The sequence below is a fragment of the Petaurus breviceps genome, unplaced genomic scaffold (genome assembly GCF_028583685.1).
Source record: "Petaurus breviceps papuanus isolate PSGF00001 unplaced genomic scaffold, PetGlider_PUasm1.0 90919, whole genome shotgun sequence".
Taxonomy (NCBI): domain Eukaryota; kingdom Metazoa; phylum Chordata; class Mammalia; order Diprotodontia; family Petauridae; genus Petaurus; species Petaurus breviceps.
Window position 1 is genome coordinate 44,264,085 of NW_027187378.1, and position 21,952 is coordinate 44,286,036.

The 21,952-nt window shown below is 36.6% G+C and overlaps 1 protein-coding gene across 1 annotated transcript in view; it reads right to left on the reverse strand.

Annotated features, from left to right (window-relative positions):
- Positions 1 to 21,952, reverse strand: part of UNC5D (unc-5 netrin receptor D) — a 794,598-nt gene that overhangs the window by 42,255 nt on the left and 730,391 nt on the right. The window contains exons 13-14 of the mRNA XM_069075933.1: positions 19,869 to 20,096; positions 7,119 to 7,268 (exon numbers count right to left, since the gene is read on the reverse strand). Coding sequence (XP_068932034.1) covers positions 7,119 to 7,268; positions 19,869 to 20,096 — 378 coding nt within the window. The remainder of the gene's footprint in view (positions 1 to 7,118; positions 7,269 to 19,868; positions 20,097 to 21,952) is intronic.

Genomic DNA, 21,952 nt, shown 5'->3' on the forward strand with positions numbered 1-21,952 from the left:
CTCTTTCTTTTCTAGTGCATTCTCTATTTTTAGTGCCCTCTCTTTTGCCTTCCTTCTTTCTCTACAAAATCAAAACATTTTGAATATCCTATTTTAAGATAGTATCTAAGGAATTTTCTTTATTGTTGACTGAAGCAGCAGCTGCCAATAGCGATAAACAAAACATTAACAAATAATACAATTAGAGCCGCTGTGATTAGTATTTTTCCAGGGCAATCATCTTTGCTTTCATTTATTTAAAAATTAAAAAAAAAACAAGAGAAAAAACGAAGTTCATTGAACTGAAAAGCAAATATGTAGAAAGTAATAAGGGAGGACAAAGTGTGGCAAAGTTATGGGTGTTTAAAGTATTCCGGAAATGTTTTCATTTTGATTCCCTTTATAATTAGGTTCCTAGCAGATGGAGAGAATGTAAATCATCTACTAGCAGGAGACAGGCCCTGGGTTCTCTAAGATGAAGAACATGCTGGAAAAGACAGCTGCTTTTTTCCTAGTGAGGTGACAGCCTGGCTTTGTATTTTGCTAGCTTAATACATATTTTGAAAATATTTTATTGTACGCTATGCATAACAGATTCTCTTCACTACATGACCTCTTTATCCCCTCTGACAAGGGATCCAGTGAAACATGATTAAAGTAGATATAAGGTTCCAGCAAGTCTGCTGAGACTAGAATGATCCTCCTTCCAGAGCAGGCTTATGACTTTTGACCTTCCCTCTCTTAATTATTTCCTATTTATCCTGTATGTACCTTATTTGCAAATATTTGTTTCTGTTCTCCTCCATTAGATTGTGAGATCCTTGAGAGCAGGGCCTGTTTTTGGCCTCTTTTTGTATTCCCAGAGTTTAGCATAATACTTGGCACATAGTAGGCACTTAATACATGTCTATTGATTGATTAGCAGTTGATTGGGTAGCAATAAATCTATTTCTGGTGGGTCAGGATAATTGGAAAGGTTAGCATGGAATAGTGAAATGGAATTTTCTCAGAATCATTATTTGTAATCCATGAATTTTTCTTGGCAAGTACATATAGACAGGAACTCAAACAAAAGTAACTAGAACCTAAAACACAGGAAATATTGACTAATTTGAGCTTATAGGTATCACTGAGAGTTGGTACAATAAAACTAGGTCTGGAATATGGCTCTGCATAGGTACAACTTATTAAAGAGAAATAGGCAAAAGCAGGGCATGGTAACTTTATAATGAGAAAGTAAATTCATGGGAAGAAATGGGAAAAAAAACAAAACTAGAAGAATAAATGTATTGGAAAAACAAATTTGGGTAAATATTGGTGATGGGAGAAATAGGACCCGTTTTGTTATTGGTATGAACTACAGACCACTTGATGAGAAAGAGGAAATAGATAATGAGCTTGGAAAATAGACTATAAGACTCACACAGAGGTGTGATATAGTAATGATAATAAACTTCAATTATCTAGACATATGGTGGAACAAAGTCTGGAAAAAAAATACAACAAAAAATTCCTTTACTTGCCCTAATGATAATCCTGTCCTCTAAAAGGTGGAAGAACAATCAAGAAGGAATTTTATACTGCATTTTTATTATTTTCATTGGGGTATAAAAGACTGGGCATTGGAAGGAGCAGAGAATCAAGTAAAAGTGACTGTTTCCTCCTAGAATTTGTAGTAGAGTTAAAGAGAAAAGCTAGTTTGTTTGGCATGTACCTTAGGTATTGAGGAAGGAGATTTCAATTGTTCTGGACCATTATTAGAAGGATAGGTAAGCTCCCATGATCTAAAATTCTACAGAGGAAGTCTACTCAAGAGCGTTGAGTAACTCAGAATAATGATGTGTTCAAGACATAAAGGAAAACTCCCATGAAAAGGAAAACAGGAATTATATCAAGTGACTGATATGAATACACTGGTTACTCACAAACTAACTTATATTTTTCTTTTCAATTGTGTGTAGTGTGTGTATGTATATGCATATGAAAAAGAGAAAAAATGGAAAGATGAGGTGATGCTATGGATAGAGCACTGGGCCTGGAATCAGGAAGACCTGAGTTCAAATCCAGCCATCAAACACTTACTAGCTGTGTGATCCTGAGGAAATAACTTAACTGCCTCAGTTCCTCCTCTGAAAAATGGTAAGTCATTTCAGTAACTTTGTCAAGAAAACCCCAAATGGGGTTTTGGAGAACTGGATAAAACTGAAAAGACTGAACAGCAATAATAGAAGATGGAGGCCATGACATGTAATAGAGTTGTATCAAGGGTGGGTAATGCCAGACTATCTTATTTAATTTTTTGAAAGTTACTGAAGGTCAGCCAAATGGTGAAAATATAGGGTATCTAGGTTTTAGTAAAGCATTTGGTAAAATATCTCACACTATTCTTGGGGAAAAGGTGGAGAGATATGACTCATACTCAGTGGATTTGAAACTGGTTGAATATTTGGACTCAAAGAATAGATGTTAATGGTCCAATGTCAACTTGGCAGGAGCTCTCCAGTAGAGTGACATGGGATCTGTTCTTGGCCCTATGCTGTTTGACCTTTTTATTAATGACTAGAATAAATATTCATTAACTTTGTAGATAACACAAGGGTGGGAGGAATATCTAACACACTGGATAACAGGCTAGGATCCAAAAAGATCTTAGGCTAGAGCACTGGACTGAATCTCATAAGATAAAATACAGAAGGGATAAAATCTCACTCTTGGAATTAAAAAAAATACAGGTAATAATGGAGAATGCATAGTTGGGTTGAAGTTTGTCCAAAAATATAATGAGTTTTCGATAGACTAAAAGTTTAATATGACTTAATAATGTGACATGGAAGCTAAAAATCATCGAGTTGGGCTTCATTAAGTGAGGTATAGCTTCTAGGCATATGAGAGTGATAATCTCATTCTACTTTACTCTGATAAGACCACATTTTATATATTTTGTTCAGAGCTATTCATATTTTGCAAAGGACACTGATAAACTGGATAACATTCAAATATATTACTTGGAGAGTAAATTGGTGCAGGGTTTCATATCTATGGCATATGGGGACAATATGTTTAGTCTGGAGAAGAGGACACTAGAGATGGGGTGAAAAAGAACCAAAAAGTTTCATTAAGTACTTGATGGGATTACACTTGCTGTGTTTGGTCCCAGAGGGCAAAACTATAGGAGAAATGGGCAGAAATAGCAAAGAGTCAGATTTAGGCTAACGTTAGGTAAAATGTTCTGAACATTAGAGCTATCCAAAAATTCAGTGGGCCTTCTTGAAAAAATTTGGTTTCTCCCTCATTGGAGGCATTTGATGAGAGGCTGGATAATCTCATGACAGGTATGTTATAATGGAATATTTTTGTACATGGGTTATACTGAAGTTTCTTCTAGTTCTAAATTCTATGATTCTGTGAGTTCGAGGCTAGTTGATCTCTAAAGTTCCTTCCAGATACAAATCATATGATCCTAGGAACCTTCAGTATTTTCATTCTCTAAGAACTTGAGTAACTATGTGCTCTGCCCCGAGGAGTTACTATGTAAATGTTCCACCATCTCTGAAGCTGCCTGGCTTCCAGTTCTTCAAACCCTATCAGCTTTTTTGTCCTGGAGATTTTCCAAGTAGACAGCAGCACTATTTATTTCTAGGGGACATCTTTGGATTCCCAGGTATTACTGGGTAGTGACAATTACAGCAAACTTTTTATTTTCTCAGCATTCTTCTAGTTGGTGGCTTCCTTAGGATCCCAGACTCTGTTTAGGGAAGCTAGACTATTTTTGGAAGAGGTGCTATTTGGGTTTGGCATCTCATGGAAGATATGGAGTAATAATGATTGGGAAAAAGGGAGAGTGTGGGTATGAGGCAATGTGACATAGTGAATTGTGAATGTCTTACCTGGGAACTGTATTTACTCTGTTCCTCCTTATTTATGCCTTTCAAACCACCAGTCCTAACCATGTGTCTTTGCCACCACATTTCCTGTGCAGATAAGGTTTGGGCCTTGTCACCTACTCCATAGATGAACCTTGTATTTGTGTTGTGTCCCTCTTCTAATGTGTGCTCCTTGAGAGAAGGGGCTTTCTTGCTTTTCTACTTGCATCCCCAGTTAGATTAGTGCTTAGAATATAGTAAGAGTTCAATAATATTTTTTAACCATTCATTTGCTGTTTCACTCTTTATTTTTCCAAAGAAAGACCTTAGTTTAGTTCCAACATTTGACATTTAGGTAGTATAACCATGGGGAAATTATTTACTCTCTTTGATACTCAGTTTACTCAACTGTAAAAGGGCATAATGATATTTATAATACTTTCATTGATGCTTTTGTGAGGGTCAGATGAGATGAACTATGCAAAGATGACTGTGAACTTAAAATAGATATAGATAGAGATGATATAGATATAGACAGATATAGATAAACAAGTGCAGTAATTAGTCAGCTGAAAGGGAAGGGAATGTCCATTTAATACACATAGGAGTTTTAGGATCCTTGTGTTCTTTTGTTGTTGTTTTTTCCTGTTTCTCTGTGAACTTAGTTTCTAATAATGAAGCTCTTAAGAAAAAAATCAGCATAGATTTTGGTCAGTGCACATGCAATGCTATATTCTTCACAAGGTTGATCTGAAGGAAGCTTTTTGTAAACCTTAAGGAACTATGAATGTGAGGATATAAGTTGTCATTATTATTGTTGCTATTACTATCATTATTATTGAGATATTTTACCTAGACTTCTCATTTCATCAATGTGAGGAATTCCTTGTATAGAAATAATCTCCACTGAAGCAGATTGGTCATCTTCTTGTAACTAATAGTCTCAGAGAGTTTTCAGGAGGCACTGAGAGTTGTGTATAAATTAGGTTAAAACCAGATAAGCACATAGATTCCCTATGAGATGCTCTCTGTGATTCTCTAATGTTAAAAAAGTAGATAGTGTGGGGCGGCCAGGTAGCACAGTGAGTAAGAGCACTGGCTCCAGAGTCGGGATGACCTGGGATCGAATCTGAGCTCAGACACTTAGCACCCACCCAGAAACACCTGGCCGTGTAACCTTGAGCAAGTTACTTAACCCCAAATGCCTTAAAAAAAGTAGATAGTGCATGGGCACGAAGGCCACAGTGTTATGTAGGCTGACATAAGCTGAGATTTCCCAGGGATGAGCTACCCTACAGAAATGGACTAACTGAAGATTATAGGGCTAGGGTAGAAGTGAGAGAAGGAGAGTGAGGAGTATGTTGGAACACCAGAAACCAAGAAAAGAAAATTTAGTGGAAATAAAATCTCAAGAGATGCCTCCTTGTGCTTAGAAATTTAAACTATGTCTCAGTCCTCCAAAGCAGATACCTATGATTTTAAATAAAAATATTAATACTTATTCACTATCAGCCTCCAAATTTCTCCTTTCTGGTTGTAAACATATGTGAAGCAGTTTTGCAAGGGTCTGACTTTTTGATTTTGAGCATCTGCAATGCCTCTTCTAAAATTAGCAAGCTTTTGCATCCTCCTAGCTTTTTTAAACAAGGAACCTAACCAAAAAAAAATCTTTACTCGCCATTATTGCTTAAATACTGTTACAAGGCAATGGTTCTCTCATCAGAAGAATTATCTCTAAGCAGTAAACTTCATAGTTATTTTGGACTGATTCATTCATATTAGCTCCAGTGACATATGGCCCTTATAACCCATAAAGATTAATACAGAAGAATTTGCATGACTATCAAGACCTGTTTTAACAACACCCTGAAGTTCGATTAGGAGAAGAAACTCTGAATAATGCTTACTGGAGAACAGAGACATCCTGGTCTTATATATACCACGAATAATACATTTATTCATAGAAAACCATTTCTTCCAAAAGAAAATGTGCTGATCCATTTAAAAAAAAGTTCTAGGCTAAATTTATTCTCAATGCTTTGAATACACTAAGAATTCATGATAAGGTGACAATTCCCCAAAGTAATTTATGATGTCTATAGAAATAAACAGAACATAAACTTTGTATTTGGAAAATTGTCAACTAGGGAAGTACTGAATTTGATATGTTCAGAGGGTGAAGGGTTCACCTTTCTCCTCAATCTCACAACCCAGGCAGAGTTTTCTCTTCATGCTTCAATCCATTTTTATTCTGACAGGCTGGCCTAGCTTGTACATGGTTTAGGAATAGGAATGATGTGAAAAGTGAAAACATAGCCAAACCACTGTGCCATGCAGGTAATGGTGACAGGCTCAGTCAAGAGATCAGAGGTCCTTATGTGATGCTGGTTTAGAAGTACACAAATAAATCAGCTAGCGACATCATACATATCTGAGTTAGATTTGCCTTTGTTTTGAGGATCTGTAACTGTCAGGTCCCTGATACTGAATCTTAATGATCGTTTTTAGGTTTCTTAATATTTACTAGCATGTTCACCAGGTGATGAGGGGAGTTTCATGCTAAGCAACTCTTTCATACTAAGTAACGGCTTTTCAACATGGTATCAAGTCAACTCATATACATCCTGAGTAGTTTAAACTCTCCCCAGAGTCTGCTATAGGATGTCTCAGTGAACAATAACATATTTACATCTCTAGTGCTTTCATTGGGGAGTACACGACTAGAAAATGGCCTTCTCTCTCTTATTTTACTTCTGATTTATTCCTTTCTCTCTTGCTTGTTTCACATGATAGCAAATCCTTCAAAGGCTTGACATGATATCTATTGTTTTCCACCCAAAACAAGCAGTACAGTCATGTCTTGGACTCATGACTACATCAGTATTGTTCTTCAACTCTTCAAAGAAAAAGAAATGGATGGATGGACAGATGGATGGATGGATTACAAAACATTTCACTATTAGTAGCTAGGTTGGCATGTGAGTCGGAATCGAGTAGCAACTTCAACAGGAGGAAAGGAGCAAAATGTTTTATCTGACAAGCACTTTTTAAATGCATCTACTGCCTCTGAATTTATAACAACATGTTTTGTTCCTGTTGTGTCTTTAAAATTGATACATTTCCATGACAGTGTTGAGACTAAACCCATGCTTTTTATAATGTAGCAGAACAAGGACAGGGTGGATCAAGGGGAACTTGGTTGAAGTTTTGCTAACGTTTTTGTTGGTCAATGTCTGGAACAGCTTCTGTTAAACAAAACAACTGATGGGTAAATACCTGGCATGCAGTAAATGGTTTAATTCTCCAAAGGAAAGGGGGGATATCGAGGACAGAGATCTGAAGACTGAAGGTATTCCCTTTGAAATGCAGCAACTTTGGTTCTTCCAGTAGCTGGCCCCCTTGATGCCTTTCATCTGAAACCACTTCCTACAAAAGAGGAAGAAGAAGGTGAAGGGAGAAAAGGAGAGAGAGAGAAAGAGAAAATGAAAAATGCAGTTTCATAAACATTTTTATTTGACAAATATATATACCAACTATGATGATGAACAGAGAAAGAATAGGCATATGCTCCTTATACATCTGTACCTATACTAAAGGCTGTCGAAATTCAGAGCACTGGCAATGACTGTCCCTAACAGAAGAAAGCAATAATAATAATGACGATAGTTAATTAGGGTCTTGTTTGTCCTTTTCACAATAATAACTTCCACTGTTGAGGATGATTCTTTTTTTTTCTTGTAAGAAAATCACTCTGCCATTATTAAAGCTATTAGCACTCAAGAATTCCCAATAATGTAGATATATTTCTGCAAGTATAATTGAATTTCACTTAACAGCAGGGAGTTAGGTCTAGCCAACACTTTCATATTGAGATGGACCTTTAACTGATCTGTATTGGTAGAGAGAATCTCCTCATTTACAATTCCCCCATATCAATGAAATCATGTCTACTCCCTATTCCTATTAATGTTTATTTATATGCATACATATATTTATATGCATATACATGCATATATTGTGCTAATAAGTTGTAATTTTTTAGGACCATATAGATTGAGTAGTGACTAATGTTCATATTTCGGAAGAAAAGTTACAATATTCACAGATCTTCACATATTTGCATATGTGTACAAAGAGCAGTAGATAATAAAAACAGAAAATAAGCATTTATTTAGCCAGTTTTAACCTAGGTAGAAGCAGAAAAGAAATTTTTCCTAAAAAGGTAAAGTAAAATATAAATATAGTCATCTCATTTACTAGGTTCTTTTTCACTTAGGGTAGGGGGCAAGGAGAACATTATTTTACATCTATGGCATATTCACATGCATTCTGACATAGCACAGGCAATCAACAAACTACTTTTTGCCAACATCTCTAGAGCTGTGGTCTCTAGAGCTAAGACCTATCAGGGGATGCTGAAGAGGTATGAGATGTTTCCTGTACCACTGAGTGCCTCAAATTGTGTGATTCTGACTAAAAGCACCTTAGTAAATAAGGGATCTTTTTAAATCAGTGTTTTAGGACTACCTTAATTTATATCCCATGTTTGGCTAACAGATGTGAGCTGAATCAGAAAAACTCAAGTCAAAGAGTAATAAATCCTCAATTTATTATAGATAATATAGATAATAGATAAATCCTAAATATTACAGATAATATAATCTATAGGGTACCAGAGTGTTTAAAGCCTGACCTGTACTGTAAGAGGAACCTCTTTAGCAATATAACTTGAAAAAATCTAATCATTTTTTGTAGTTAGGAGTCTCAGTGGCTAAATACCTTAAACACATACTGCTATATGATCCTGGGCAAGTCACTTAACCCCTATCTGCCTCATTTTCCTTATCTTTAAAATGAAGATAATAATAGCATCTGCCTCCTAGGATTCTTGCAAGGATCAAATGAGATAATATTTGTCAAGTATTTAACAAACCTCAAAATGCCATGCAAATACTGGCTATTTTTTTTAAGGTAATGATTTAAAAATGCATTTTGATACCTTTATACAATATATAGGATGTTTTAAAAAATGGAAACTTTTTTTAAATACAGAAATTCTGTAGTTCCAGATAACTCAGATTACAGGTATGGTTACCTTCAATGGTCATATTGGGGAATTCATTCATGTAGGGGTTAGACTAGATTGCCTCTGAGGTTCATTCATACTCTCAAATTCTAGATTCTATGATTTTGTCATCTCACCCGTTCATTTCCTATTATCAGAAACATCCTGAACAATTCATTTTTATAAAATTAGAAAAATAAAAAAATACTAGAATATTAGTCAGGTGTGATTTCAAAGATTATACAGTCATATTTAAAATGAACAAAATAATGAAAATATATGCTCTTTAGATGTTTACATACACATATAATATATAGGTATAGGCATATGCTAATATAGTTCAATTTTCCAGAGCTTAACTTTCCTATTAAATATGTATATTAAATTAATGTTTTTGCTACTCCTTTTAATCCCATAAAAATCCATAGCCTTCCAAGCTAGAAGATGGTAGAACTGTCCTTTTGATTAGTACTACCAAATAATAGGAAGAGAAATTTTTCATTAGATCCATAATATACACAAAACATATACAGATTCAGATATAGATATCAATATTGATATCAATATATTTAGTTGCAGGGACCCTTGAAAACCTTCTAGAGCACTTTTATGGAAGGAATGGGATATACCAGAGGTTCAATTCTATTCAACAAGCATTTATTGAATATGTATTGCAAAGTGCTGTGAAAAGGATGCAGCAGCATTAGAAGGGAGAAGAGAGAGGTAAGAGTAGTAGTTGACTGGAGAACTCTCAAGTTTGAGACTTCCTAAATTGGAGACTTCTGAAATTGGATCTGCTAAAGAAGGAAGGACATTTCCTGATGTAGAATACTCCTTGGAGAACATGAAGGATCATTTGCATAATTCCAGCTAAGAACAGTGGGGGAAAAATGATGAGTTACTTGGATAGTGTGGGAGAGTGTGAACCATAGGGTAGTACTGTGAGTCTTAGGAAGGCTATATAGGATTAGGGTAAAAAAAAGGATTTCCCTAGAATGTTAAAGGGTTATCATCATGGAAAGTGATTGGCTATTTGAGTGCCTTATATAGTTTAATGGGGAAGCTAAGTGGTACAGTGAATAGAGTGCCAGAACTGAAGTCAAAAGACCTGAGTTCAAATCCATCCTTAGACCCTTACTAATAGTGTGACTCTGGCCAGGTCACTTAACTCTGTTTGCCTCAGTTCTTCATCTATAAAATGAGCTGGAGAAGAAAATGGCAAACCACTCCAGTATCTCCACCAAGAAAACCCCAAATGGGGTCACATAGAGTCAGATATGACTGAAACAACTGAACAGCAGCAAATGTATTTTCTGCCCCTGTTATTTGGACTATTATGGAATCCTTGTGTCTTCTGTATTTGTATGGCGTTAAATAAAAGCTGCATTGTACTTGGTGTGTGTTTAGTATCCTAAATGCTTATGGGGTAGCTAGGAACTTCATTTATCAATTTTGGGAAAACAGGCATAGAATTGTTTGAATATATTAAGAAAATTCCAGAGCAATTCCAAGCTGGTGGAAATAAGACAGAAATAGTAAATTCTTCTCTTAAAGTCTGTTCCTAGGATTAGAAATGGATTCATGTGGGCCCAAAGTTTTAGATGTGAGGGGAGGAGAAGGGAATCTGGACTCTGGGTTAAAATGATATATTTTATATAGTGGCTTAAGTTTTTTAAAAAGCACTTTATTCATAACAAAAGTGAAAATGAATAAATGGCAAAGATAATGACCTTCGTTGTCATCATTTCCTATAAAATTTTAATAGATATAAAGGTCATCACACAGAAGAGGACATAAGAGCCTAGAAACCTCTTTGGCAAGCAAGCATTTAATCTTCTTGCCAAGCAGAGAGAAATTGTAGCCAAGGGCAACAGTGGCTCAGAACACAAACTCATTTGTAAAATGTTAGAAAGGATCAATCAATTGATTAACCAATTAACCAACATTTATTAAATGTCAATCCCATTCCTCACCTGGGATTTCCCTACAGCAATGAAATCAAGGGTCCTGGGCCCATTCCTATTCCTACCATGTGTCAGGCACCATTTTAAATACTGGAGATGCAAAGACAAATGTGAAAAAAAAAAACAGTCATAAGATAGAACTACGATGATGAATGTTTAACAACAGGGTCTTGGGGGGAGTAGAAGGGGATACTACAAAGTATTTTAATCTTAATTTTCATCAACATTTTCTTCATCATTTCATTATCTAGACAATTAAGAAAACAATAAATCAGGTTCCAATTTGTGGTATTTGCCCATTTTTCAGGTGTATATGCTCACAGCAAAAATTTAACAAATGGCTCTTGAGCAGATATGGGCTGGCTTTAGCACCTTCCTGAACATATATATAGTTATCCCTTCCACATGATGATTTTCCCTATCACAATTTCTATATATCACAGGTCAGAATAAGAAATTAAATAGGAATTTTGGAGAAGTTTTGCAGAAGCTGCAGATGACATACGAAAACCAAAGCCAGAAGACGACATAGAACCTATGACCAACTTATGACTTAACCTAAAATTTACAATGAGGTAATCTAAAGACTCCATAAAATAAAAAGGAAAAAATTTCAGCTTCCTCTGGTGCAAAGGAAAGGCCAAAAAAATTTATGTGGATTTTCCAGATTGTGGAGGTTAGGTCTGCAAAGATGGTAGCATCCTAGACAATCATAGGGAAATTTAGAAGAGGGGGTAGGTTTGGGCAGGGAGGAGGGGAAAGATAATGTAACTATGTGAGGCCAATCTGTGACACCAATATCAAAGCATCCATGCCTGACCATCCTGTGCACCTCCCTCTGTCCTACCCAAAAGGACAAGCCATAATGGAGTCTTAACTCATCTTCTAACAGATGCCTTTCACAGTCAGAGGTGATGGGGGCTGGTTTCTGGAGAAAAGGATGAATTTTTTTTAAAGGATGAATTTTACCAATGACACTTAGACTGTTCCTGCTATGGGAACTTGGTTAGCTTATAAGTGATTCTAGGGTTAAATTTTAGGCTCATAAGTGAGATAATGGGAGTTTAGAGAGCGGAGGAAGGAAGCTGTAGAAGAGTGTTAGCAAATGTGGGAAGGCATGGTTGTGTTAGAAATGTCCTATGAGGGTGGCTAGGTGGCACAGTGAATAGAGCACTGGCCCTGGAGTCAGTAGGACCTGAGTTCAAATCTGGTCTCAGATGCTTGACACTTACTAGCCATGTGATTCTGGGCAAGTCACTTACCCCCAACTGCCCTCCAAAAAGCAAAAAAAAAAAGTCATATGATGGTTATTGTGGGGAGAGTTAGGATTAGACAACTCCCACTCTGCCCCCACTTCATGTTGGAGAATCATGTATCTTTCGGAGCTAAGCCATAGCTACATATTTTAGAGACTGGTCTAGATAACTGTCAGGGCTCCATTTTACATTCACCCCAGCTCTAGCATGTAGGGCTGAAATGAATATGATTATGAATCAGATTGTAAGTGTCTTAAGGATTAGAGAATTCCAAGTCCTTCTTGGCTCTGAAGAATCTCTTGATCTCACCAGCACAGAGAAAATCATACTCTAATGGAATCAGGTCTATTGTTAAGAGTAGGTCAGATCTCTGGCGTTGCCCAGAAAGGATTAAAACGGAGGAGAGATAGGATAGGAAAGGGTGCTGTCTGTATCATTTTCCCTCCTGAGGAAGTTGGAGGAGAGTTATAGGTGAGAAAAAATAGAAGGAAGATGATTGCTTGCAAGGTAATATGGCTACTGAGTGTAAGAGTTGGAATTTTAAATTCAAATTTTCAGACTTTTAGTGTCCCATTTTCAAGTCATTGGGATTGTTACAGGGAAGAAGGGTGTCTCAGCTCTCCTGTCTTAAAAGATGTGACACTATTTTGAGATCCCATGCCTACATTCTGTTTGCAAATTCAGTCTTTTGTTCAAATATGGACATCCGACTTATTGAGATTAGATGCCTCCTGATTGGCAGAGTGAACAGTAACAAACATAGAAGTTTTCTTTTCTAAGAAGAACCTGGTTATATACTTTCAAGAAACCTGGCCAGCAGAATCTTATCCTTGGTTACCCTCACCAAGCTCTTCACACTGATTGAATGAGAGATGGACATGGATATTAGAACATGCTTTGGGGATGTTGAAACATCCAAGGTAAATTTACATATTTATGAGACAAAACTGTTTGAACTCTAAAAGAAAATACAACAAAATATTATATTGCTGTGGTGTTTTTTTTCTTTAAATGAGTTACCTGAACAATATTTCCCTAGGTTGCATTATTGATAAATACAAGAAGTGTATCTCTAAGAAATCCTTTGAAATTAGATTCTAATTCCACATTAATTCCAAGTAAGTAATGAATATCAAGAGGCATGGCTAGGAGTAGAAGAGAGGGATGACAGAATCGAGTTGTTCTCTTATAAGATGGGGGTGAGTGCTTAATTCTTTGACATTACTAAGTCAGGATTTGTTTAGGTTTGAAAGGAGGAAAAACCCCCCAATAGAATTTGCAAATGTAAGGATATACTACTATTCCTCAACTTCTGGGCTGAATTTATCAAAAGAAAGGGAAGGGATATCAAACAGAAAATGGCAGCTCTAATTATTCATAGAAACCCAGAGCCAGAAAGGAAGAGAGGTCATTTAGAACTCTTCCTCTCACCCCTACTCACCTTCAGGAATAATCATACAACCTATTCCAAGCAGTAGGAAAAAAAATGGCACTACTTCCATAAACAGGAAAAACTTTATAATTATCCCATGAAATAAATTGACAATCATTGTACAAACTATAAATGATTCCCGCAAACAAATTATATGAATAGGTAGCATTTCTTGTATGAAACTGATCTTCCCCAATGGCAGATTTGAATTTCTCCACTCATTCCCATTCAATAAACTCCAATGACTCCCTGTTACCTCTAGGATCAAAAATAAGACCCTCTCTTTGGCTTTCAAAGTCTTTCATAACTCGGGACCTTCCTTTCATTCTTCATTCACCTTAATCTCCTCCATTACTCTATGATCCAGTGACAAGAGCGTCCTTGCTGTTTCGTGTACAAGACATGAGATTTCTTAACTCGGAGCATTTTTACTGGCTATTCCCTGTACCTGGATTTTTCTCCCTCCTCATTTCCCTCTTCTGGTTTCCCTGACTTCCTGTCACGTCTCAGCTAAAATTAAACCATCTTCAAGAAGCTTTCCCTCATCCCACTTAGTATTGGTATGCTCCTTCTGAAACTACTCAAAATGTATTATATACATATATATATATATATATATAAACATATGAAAATATATGTGTGTGTAAATAGGCATGTATATGTGTCTATATCTATATATCTATATGCCATTCTTTGTATCCCTAGAACTTAGTGCAATGATTGGCACATAGTGGGCACTTAGCAAATGCTATTGACTGACTGACTCACCTCTGGGGCTGTATCCCAATTCTAACTCACAGGCCAGGTCCTCAGAGGGCAGCTGACTAGTACTCACTCAGAGTTCTAGAAGTAACCCTGGGAATTGCTAGGGTTTCAAGTACTATTGCTCATAAGCCCCCATCAGTGTGTTTTTATCAGTCAAACCTCATTATACCCTTTTAGGAAGAGTATATATTAAGTGAATACAGCAAGGAAAGTAATTACAAAAATAATCCTTCTCAAACTAGTGGTGTACTCTCTTCTTACATACACAAGGTCCCAGAAAGAGAGTGTGATCAAACTTACAGTAAAATATTAGTGAGGGGCTTATGGAAGGAACCCATTTGCCAAAGGTATAGCTCACAGTTCCTAGTTACTGGAAGTCTTTTTTATCCCTTTGGGGATTCCTCATTAAATTCTTCTTTGGTGGAACTTGCTTCTAGGCTCTGAGGGTCAGTGCCCTTTTAGTATCCTGAAGCTGCCTTTCCTTAGAGTGTCCAGTTTGGCCTCAGAGTGTCTCTCAGTCCCTGGTGCAGATTATATTTCAGTCACTGCTTCTCCAGGGATGTCACTGCTCATCCAACTACATCTCTGGGTCTTCTGACTTTTTAAGGTTTACAAGGTCATAATCTAGTGTCTCTTTATACTTAATTGACTTTTTTTAGGTAGACTTATTCTTTATCTCCATTATGTCTCTCTCTACTTCCAGCTAGATGCATTGTTTCCTATTAGTTCAATCTCTTCAGTAACATAGTTAATGGAGAGAGTGAAGGAAAGAGAAGGAAGCATATTCTCTTCCCTTAAAAAGTGATTCTCATCCAAGGACCTAGAACCTTCAGTTTCTAATTTGGAGTATTCTTCCACTTAACTGCCTCCACACAAACTTGCTATTTTTAGATGTAGCCCAAGAAATGTTACTTGGTCTTCATTTGCCAATCATAAGGCATTTCCTAGGTGATGTCACATATCTTTATATAATGACCCCAAGCCCTTATGATACCTTTAAACTGACCAATGCATTATCCATTTTGCTGAATGACTGATTTAATCAAGACGCTTGGGTCTTCTAGGATTAATAGGGGTTGACCTCTACCCTTACACATATAGTATATTAACCATTCAAAGCAAGCAATTATCACATTGCATCACATTTAGTAAGGATATTATGGATAAATTGGAGTATATGTAGCAGAGTGTTCCTAGGATGTGATGGGTCTCAATTTTATGCTGTATAAGGATCCTATGAAGATAACTGTTCACATTCTTACATATTCCTAAGAGTTCCAAAGTGTGTTATGCCCATCAACCTTCAGAGGGAGATAATGAAAGTATTATTATTCCTGTTCTGTAAATGGGGAACCTGAGGTGCAAAGAGTTTAAATGACATTCCAATGCTCACTTGGCTAGGAGGAGCCAGGAAATATCAGAGTCAGGACTCAAACTCAGCTCTTCTGAAAAGATCAAGGTTCTAATGACTGGTATGAACCATTCTGTCCAAGGGAAATTTTCTTATTTGAGGAAAACACAATTCTGGCTGGGCATATTTTTAGTTCAGGTGCCTATTTCTTTAGGGTGTAAAATATTCCAAGCTATAGAAAATCAGCTGTCACAACCAGCCTTGCCTCTATTCCCAAAGGATGACAAGTATTGCATTACAGCTAGAGTTGTGGCAAACTTTAACGCAGACAATTTCTGCAGAAATGTCCCATGAAAAATACATACTAATTTTAATTAAATACCCAAGGGCTCCATTGGATTGTAGAAAATGAGTTAGTACTGTATACACAATCATCAGCTCTCTCCCACAGAAAAAAAGGAGAGGGAGGGGGGAGGGAGAGACAGAGAGAGATAGGAAGGAAGGGGGGGAAAAAGAAAGAGAGAGAGAGAGAGAGAGAGAGAGAGAGAGAGAGAGAGAGAGAGAAACTCATGCCAATCTGCCAGGGCTTTTGTATATTCTAAAATGAGATATGTTTCCCAGATTTGTACATAGTACAACAGTTTTAATAGATCAATTAACAATGGCCCATGCTCCTTTTCAAGAAGGTATTTTTTGAAAACTTACAAAATCATATTAAATTGCTACAAACACAGTATGTGTAGCTGTAGTCCTAGAACAAGATTGATAGCTCCTCAATTTTCTGAAAAATAGAAACTTAGAGCCAGGTCTTAGATTCAGGAAATTGTGTGTCCATATCCTGCTTCTGACAAACACTTGTTCCATGACCATGGCAAGTCACTTTATCTCTCATACCTCCAAGGTGCTCTCTAAGACTAAGCTGCAGACAAGTCACAGATGTGTATTGGAGTTTCTATATCAGGGATGCAGTTCTATACAGATCACAGAAACCACAGATTTGGATAGGGAAAAAAAGAAAAAGAAAGGAGGGTATGAGGGAGAGAGGGAGGAGAAAGGAGGAGGACAAAGAGGGAGGAAAAGTAAGAGAAGATCAAGGAGAAGAGAAAGAAATCCAGAAAGCCTAATCATGGGCAGAACCAAGAATAAAGGAAAGAAAAATTCACTTAGACTTGGGGTCAGTTAATTTTGAGCTCATACCTACTCTAAATTCCATAGAAATAACAAGGGATATGTTGCCTGGAGAAAAGAAGACTAGGGTGGTAGAAGACAATGATAACTATCTTTCAGTATGTGAAGGGCTGTTATATGAAAATGGGATTGGTTATGATGACTAAGAACAATGGTGTTGTAGTCCAGGATACTATAGCACAGACTTGGAACATTTTGTTGTTTATCCTTTGTGCTAGAAGAGGACCAATGACACCAGCATGTCTTGAGTTTGAATTGGATTTAACTGAGGCAGAGCTGCACAAGGTCATGAGCCTCACTTTCACCTCCAGAATCATGAGAGTCCGGTAGCAAGACAAAAGCCAAGATGACTGGTAATGGCCCCGGATGAAGTGGGTGACCTTAGCCTTTCTAAATTAAGATCTCAGAGCTACTTGACTATGCCCAGAACATTCTGAATTAACTCTTCATATCCCCTTCCTTCTCCCCAATTCCCTTTCCAAGGCTTTTATGTTGTGAAACAAACCCAGGTAGTTTAGATAAAGACCACTCAATGTATTATGTAGAAGGCTTCCAAGACCCTAGGGAATGTCCTCATGGGCTACTTTTAGCTGTTGGTTTTACTGAATTTGTTGTCATAGAAGATGGAGTAAAAATATATTCATTTGTACCTATGTTTAGAAAAATGTTTATCTGAAATATCAGGGCCTGGATGATTCATTGAATCAGATACTGTACATCCAGGAGCAGATGGGTAGGAGTTGTAGAGGGAGATTTCAGTTAGATACTAAGGAGGAAGAGGCAGAACTTCACTAATTAACTTTCCAAAAGTAGTTGGCCTAGGAAGAGAGTAAATTTCCTTTACTAGAGGGCTTCAATTTGTATGATCACATACTGAGGATATTGTAGAGAGAATACTAGTTTAAGGTGCAGGTTGTACTAGACTGTCTCTGAGGTTCTTTCCAGCTCTGAGATTCTTAGATTGTGTGATGTAATAAGTTATCAATGAGCCAGAAAAGATAATCCTTTAGTGTTCAATGGTTAATGATTAATTAATAAGTAAACATTAATTAACATTATTGGTGATTTGTGGACCCTTCTGTTTTCTTTTTCCAGCAAGTACTCACTGAGTACCTCCTAAGTACCAAATACTCTGTCCTTACTGTTTGTAAAAGGTGTGCCTTCCTCATTCCCCACCCCCACCCCCAATTATCCTTGGATTCTAAGTTTTGAAGAATGATATGGAGGGTGGCAGTTCCAAGGCAATAAATGTACATGAAAATCTATCATCTTATTTTGAGTTTTTCTAAGTTACCAAATGGTGCCTTTGCTAGAAATATACACGCTGAAGACTGTGAAAAGAGTAATTAATACACCTTTCTCATACAAACCTGGAAGCTAGGAAATAAATAAAACACAGCTTTGGAGAACACAAAACAATAACATATCACCTTCATTTATTCCTGCTCAGTGCTCAGGCACTGTCTCATTTCTACTGGTAAACATGTGTTTTCTAGCTTGCTGTCTTAAAAGTCACAGACTGAATAAATATTCTTCAAGATAAACTTAATGATCCAGGCCTAAAATAGTAGGAATGAAGAATAAGGTATGACAGAAGAGATATGACTTTTATGGAAACACTAAACACACACAAATGTTTTCATGTTATCCTTGGAGCTATTAATAGGCATTTGATTTCTACGACTAGTTCATTTAAGATGAATTTTATATGATTAAAAACAATATAGATGAAAACAAACTAGTGCCCATTGCTCAGTTCAGTACATAAAATGACTATATAGCTATAGGCACAATTTGTGATATTTAATATAGAACCTGTAGGCTTAATTACCTCCACTCTGCTCTATTCCACACACAGGCTCTGAATTAGAAAAACATATATTTATACATATGCACACATGGGCACACACACACATCGTCCCTGTACCCAACCCTCTCTTGCCATGTTCATTTGTGTCTGAGTTTTTTCCATTAGATAACTACCATTCTATGGAAATACTATACTTGGTCGTGAGGTAAAGGGGAAGAAACAAACTTTCAAGTGGGACAAAAGAGAGGTACACTTGGTATTAAGATGGAGGGAGGGAGGAAGAAAGAGGGACAGAGAGAGAGATAGAGACAGAGAGAGGGAGAGACAGACAGATAGACATGGATGATGATGATTTGGCGATCACTGCTGGAGAATCTATAGTTTAAGGGGGTGAGGGTGGTGGAGTTAAGGAAGGCACTTAGTCTAACCCTCTACATGTGTTTTAATCAATTAGTCTTAGTTTATTCTTGGTAATTGTAGCTTTTATGCTGCAGCAGGAATGTGTTCAGTGCTCTCTAAATTTAGCACCCCGGGACAAAGCTCTAAGTGTGTGTGTGTATATGTGTATACACATATATGTAGACACATACACATATATTTGGGTGCCTGCATGTGTATATGGACAAATACATACGTGTATATATGCTTATATATACATACTATATAAATATGTATATATATTTGGGTGTCTGTGAATATATGTGTATACTTATATGTATATATGCCTACATACTGATATATGCACATATCTTTTGTAGGGATAGATAGGCATATGTGTGTATACACACACATATATATAGACACACATACACGTATACATATACTCAATAAATAGTGGTCAATATACACTATTCCTTATGCTTATACTATCCTCCCTCCACTTCACAAATTGAAATCTTACCTATCTTTTATATTCCATTTCATTTGTAAAACTTTCCCTGATCTCAAACCAGTAACCTTATTTTTTTTATTTTATATTTGTATCTCTCTGATATATCACTAAATGATATTGTCTATTATATTTATTTCTCTTATCTCCTCCCAAAACTATAAATTTCTTTGTATTTCTAGGCACTGAGATTGCATACAGTAGGTAGTTAACAAACGTCAGTTCAATGAATCTTCCATATATTTCAGGTAACCAAACCACTTGCTCTTATGAAAACATGGGAAGGAAAGAAAACAAAAGGCTAACCTGAAATGCACAAGGGGTGTTGTCCACACAATAGACTCTCAAGTTGTAATCCAGGGAGTTACATGACATACAGCCAAAGACAGCCACTTTGAGTTGCTTCACAGCACAGTCAGTGATGGGTTCTCCAGCCAGTGCATATGTCCCGAAGCTGTCCAGCAGGACGTGACAAGCAAATGGGTCCAAGAGGCAATAACAGGAAGTCGATTCATCCTCCACTGACATCACCTCCTGTTAGGAAAACAAAGCATGCGCGCACACACGCCCGTGCACACACACACAAACACACATAGACTCTTTCAACTTTAAATTGACATGCTATTTAAGATTCATTCTACAAGTCCACATTTTTGCCCCAGAATATTTGTAATGTTCTAATTGACTTGATACAAATCTTTCATCAATCATGACAAATACATTAATAAGCACAGTTATGGTTGTGTGCAATGAATTTCTACTTAATAAGTAACAATAAAGAAGTATAAGCAATTTCCATGTCATTTTGGATGTCCTAGTATTACTAGTTATTTTTTTTCCAGTGTAAAATTAAGAAATTGTCTTGAACATCAAAGTCAGTAAAGGAAATCTTTACATTGGTCTGCTTCTGACCACTTTTTTTTTCCATCAGTGTAATTCACATTTTCATCATTGGTTGTTTTTGCCCTTCAGCATAGCAGAACCATTCATGAGACCCCATTAATACACAGCTTGAGTAGCTTCTCCTGCTATATTTCACCACGAAGCTCTTAGCTATTTGTAGCTTGCTAACACTGGAAAAACAGAAACCCAATGCCATCTCCCTTAACAACAAAAATTTCAGGACAAACAAACAAAAGAAAAATGATGAAACAGTGAAAAACACAAGGGAAAGGAAACTACATTGGTAAAAAGTAAAGAATTTTTTTAAAATGACAAATGAATCATCACACATGGTCATAAAATTTAGAGCTTAAGCAAGACTGTGATTATGTAGTTGGCTATAACCCCTTATTTGACAGATAAGGAAACCAAGTTTCAAAATGTTAAAGTGAGTTGTCCAACCTCACATAGGTAATAAAAATAGTAGGGCTAGGATTCAAAGAGATTATTGGATTTAGACCTAGAAAGCATCTTCGAGATTATTGAACCTACCCACCACATTTTATGGAGGAAATTGAAGCCGAATTGTAGGGAAGTAAACTTATGCAAAGTCACAAAGGTAGTAAATAGCTGAGCCACAATTTTAAACTGGGTCCTCTGACTTCAAATCCAATGCCTTCTTTCTGCACTGTTCCTCAAAGTAGGATTCTCTCCAAGATATAATGCTGCTTATTCTGTTAATGAAATTCATAGAATTCCCTATCCCAAGAAAACTTCTTCCAGATATAATAGCTATGAGGGAATGGAAGCAGGATGTATGTATGAATTCAGGAAGCAAAATTCTGAATCAGAAGATAGAATGCTAGGGATGCCCCTCTTCACCTGAAGATGTAAACATTGGTTTGCTGTTTTGTTTTGTTTTCTTCTTAATAAATAATCTTTTCACCCTTCTTCTTCTGAAAGCTTCTCCTGAAAGCAACCTCCTGCTTCAGGTGGGAACTGGGTACTGGGTTCCAAAATGAGAATTATACCCCTTTCATGATAGCTAACTAATACAGATATGAAAACAGTCCTATCACACAGGAAAATCACAGACCTAAGTTTCCTAAGAATAAGAATGATGATGATAGTTTTACCATGCCTGTTATTCTTTTTAGCTACTTGTCATGTTAATGGAATAAAAGACCTTCCCTGTCCATTAACAGAACGATGTGACCACAAGTGTCCCCTTTTCCCTTGGAACAGGAGATGTGTTCTCAGGTCTAAAGGTAAACAGGTATTTAATCACAGCTGTGATACCTCCTCAGTCACAGAGTCCATTGGCAGAGGAACTTCCTTAAGGGCCAGCTTACTTAGGGGAGGCTTGCTTGTAGGAAGGTTTTCACACCTTTTGGTACTAAGCTAATTAGGCACTAATTAGTGTTGTGGTACCTTCTGACTATGAGTCTATTAGTTGAAAACTATATATATATATATATATATATATATATATATATATATATATATAT